General features: G+C 41.3%; 1 protein-coding gene across 1 annotated transcript in view; it reads left to right on the top strand.

Annotated features, from left to right (window-relative positions):
• Positions 1 to 3,013, top strand: part of SENP6 (SUMO specific peptidase 6) — a gene marked incomplete at its 5' end in the record, with an annotated part of 65,004 nt that overhangs the window by 58,238 nt on the left and 3,753 nt on the right. Inside the window, 2 exons of the mRNA XM_009646081.2 lie at positions 907 to 975; positions 1,064 to 1,214. Of these exons, the coding sequence (XP_009644376.2) occupies positions 907 to 975; positions 1,064 to 1,214 (220 nt within the window). The remainder of the gene's footprint in view (positions 1 to 906; positions 976 to 1,063; positions 1,215 to 3,013) is intronic.

Raw genomic sequence — 3,013 nt, 5'->3', positions numbered from 1 at the left:
TACTGGATTGTGCATTTTTCAAGAGCACTGCTTATATAAATAACAACTTTCTTTTATCAGAAATTAAAATAAGTACAAATAAAAGCAAACATCATTCTAGTGATTGTATGCTTATGCCTAAAAAATTGAATACATCTAAAATAATTTATAAATGCAAACAAATCTATACATAAATGCATGCAGGTATGTTATCTGAATTTACTAGTTTGCAGTTTCTATAAAGGACGCCTTGTCTGAATGCATGTGTGGTGGTGTTAGAAAAGAGAAAGCAGAGCTTTGTGAGAAGTAATTTGCATCCTATTTATCCCTCAAAGTGCAACTTACATCTAATGCTGAGATTCTGAGTTAGCTTTGATGTATAAATGCAGCTGTTGCATATAAGGTGGCTGAGACGATTATTATGTTTATGGCTGCTGCAAAGGTGGTATTCTCTAGATCCAGTGACAGGATGTAAGCATCTGCAGCGTGCGAGAGAGTGTTCAAGCACTGTCCCATCTGTCCTCCAGCTGCTACCCCAGAAGGATGTTTTTGGGTTCTCTGCCTTGTTTTATAGTCTCTTGCCAGTGCCCCCAGATACCTTGTGCATCAACGAGCACTAGACACCCGAGGGGGTTTTAGGCAGCTAGATTTTGCCTGTAATAAACGCTTTCAGTCTGACAGTGCTGTATTTCCTAAGCTCATTCCAAAGTTCTCTATACTTAGTGTATGGTTAAATCTAAAGATAACTTTGCATTTAGCTATCCCAGTTCAGGGGATTATAGCAGCACTGGCAAAACTTTATAGTACCGACCTAGTTTTGCTCAAGGTCACCCCACAAATTATTTCATAGCTAGCTGGCTGTGTAACATTGTGTTTTCCAAACTGCAGTTAAAATATTGTGTACTTAAAAATTGTGTTCTGTCATAGGCCCTGCATTTTGCTTATGGACTCACTGAGGGGCCCTTCCCGGTCAAATGTTGTGAAAACACTACGGGAGTAAGTTTGATATCTGGGTCTTGGGGGTTTTTTGGGGAAAATTCTGCAAGAAAAAAGAAGTATTAATTTGGGTGATCTTTTATCACAGATATTTAGAGGTGGAGTGGGAAGTCAGGAAAGGCAACAAAAGAAGCTTTTCCAAAGATGTCATGAAAGGCTCCAACCCAAAAGTGCCACAACAGAACAACTTCAGTGACTGTGGAGTGTACATACTGCAGTATGTGGAGAGCTTTTTTGAGGTATGTATACCTGTTTGTGTCACTGTTTTTTTGGGTCTCCTGCAGCAATCAAATACGAGCTATTAAAATTATTACAATTACAAAAGGCTCTCCAGTGTAGCTTTTAGACCTACTTATTAGATTATGCATTATAAACTAATTTATACATTAACATACATAATAATTCTTTAAATTATTATGTAAAATAAACTAATTATCATTATTAGTTGCACATACGTCTCAGAAATCATAAGCCATGGAATTTTCTGAGAGAATGCTAAGAAAATATATTTAGGGTCTTCCTTTGTGTTCTCGTAGTGCATACCCTTTAAAATTGCTCGGTAAGAAACAGAGTTCAAATTTTAGTTCAAAATCTAACTAAAGATGTGCTACAAACAGCTTGTTCTTTTTTCCCCGAGAAATGTGACTCTGAATAAATTCATTAATATGATACAGCTAGGTTTTTTAACTTGTATTAAAACATGTAAGTGGAATCATTACAGCTCAGTGCCAAATCTTTATTCCATTGAAGGAATTGGTTAATATCTTTCTTACTTTAACTGTCCGGGTCTTCAAGTTACAGCTCCTTTTGCAAGTAGAGGCATTAGCACCTTCGGGTGTGGGTTGGGAGGAGAGATGATGCTCGAGTGAGGTGTTGCCTGCATGGGACACTATCTCTGTTTTCAGTCCACAGCACTTCAGAGCGCTGTTCCTAAACTCCCCTGTGACTAACCTGCCCTGAGGAAAGCTGGTGGCTTCTCCTACGTTCTTCCACCCTCCCCTCATTTATACTTTTCATGGAAGCAGCAAGGCTTTAGCATAGTGCATTTATGCAACTCGAAACCCAAAGCTTTTGATTTACCAATGAGAGCTTAGATCCATCCTTGAGAGCTTAGATCCATCCTTGAGAGCTTAGATCCATCCTTGAGTGCTTCCTGTTTTGTACAAGCGGATAGAAGGAGCGATCTTGTTTTAGTAATCTTAACCCCTTCCTTCTTGCTAATTGATTGCTGGATTGGGCAATCCAGCAGCAGAGGGCCAGTTGTGACAGGACAAGGGGTAATGATTTTAAACTAAACCAGAGTAGGTTTAGACTGGATATAAGGAAGAAATTCTTTACAATGAGGGTGGTGAAACACTGGAACAGGTTGCCCAGAGAGGCAGTGGAGGCCCCATCCCTGGAAATATTCAAGGCCAGCTTGGATGGGGCTCTGAGCAGCCTGATCTAGTTAGCGGTGTCCCTGCTCACTGCAGGGGGCTTGGACTGGATGACCTCTAGGGGTCCCTTCCCACCCAAACCATTCTATGATTCTATGGATTACGGCAGGCTGAATCCCCTGTCCTGCCTGGTCTCGCAGTACACAGCAGCTTGGTCTGCCAGGGGACAGGGCTGGCACGTAGATGTATCAGGTAGCGAATGACAGGGTATTCTTAGACGTGACACTACTGGGAAAGGAAAACCTGTACGGGCAGTGCAGTACTTGAGTGTCTTACGGTTACTGAGCTAGTAATTTCAGCCGCTCATGTATTTGAAAAATTGCACAGTCTTGTTGTTTTCAGCAGCTGTATGAACCGAATGGGGAGTATGTGGGGAGGGGTGCTTAATTTTTTGCTTGTGGACTATTCAGGCACATCTTTTTCTTCTTTGCGGATTTATTTAAAGTATCCTCTTTTTAATATTAAGTGCTGCTGCTGCGTATTTTTTAAAACCAGGACTCATTTGACAGGGTAGGTCAGGTAGCATAATGAGGAGCATGCCCGGTCCGCGGTCACAGCGCGTAGTTTTTCAGCCCTCCCTCTTCGGCCCACGAGGGACAACT

The sequence above is a fragment of the Egretta garzetta genome, unplaced genomic scaffold (assembly GCF_000687185.1).
Source record: "Egretta garzetta isolate BGI_Z169 unplaced genomic scaffold, ASM68718v1 scaffold9, whole genome shotgun sequence".
Taxonomy (NCBI): domain Eukaryota; kingdom Metazoa; phylum Chordata; class Aves; order Pelecaniformes; family Ardeidae; genus Egretta; species Egretta garzetta.
Note: the sequence above shows the minus strand (reverse complement) of the source record. Positions and strands in the feature narration are given on the sequence as shown.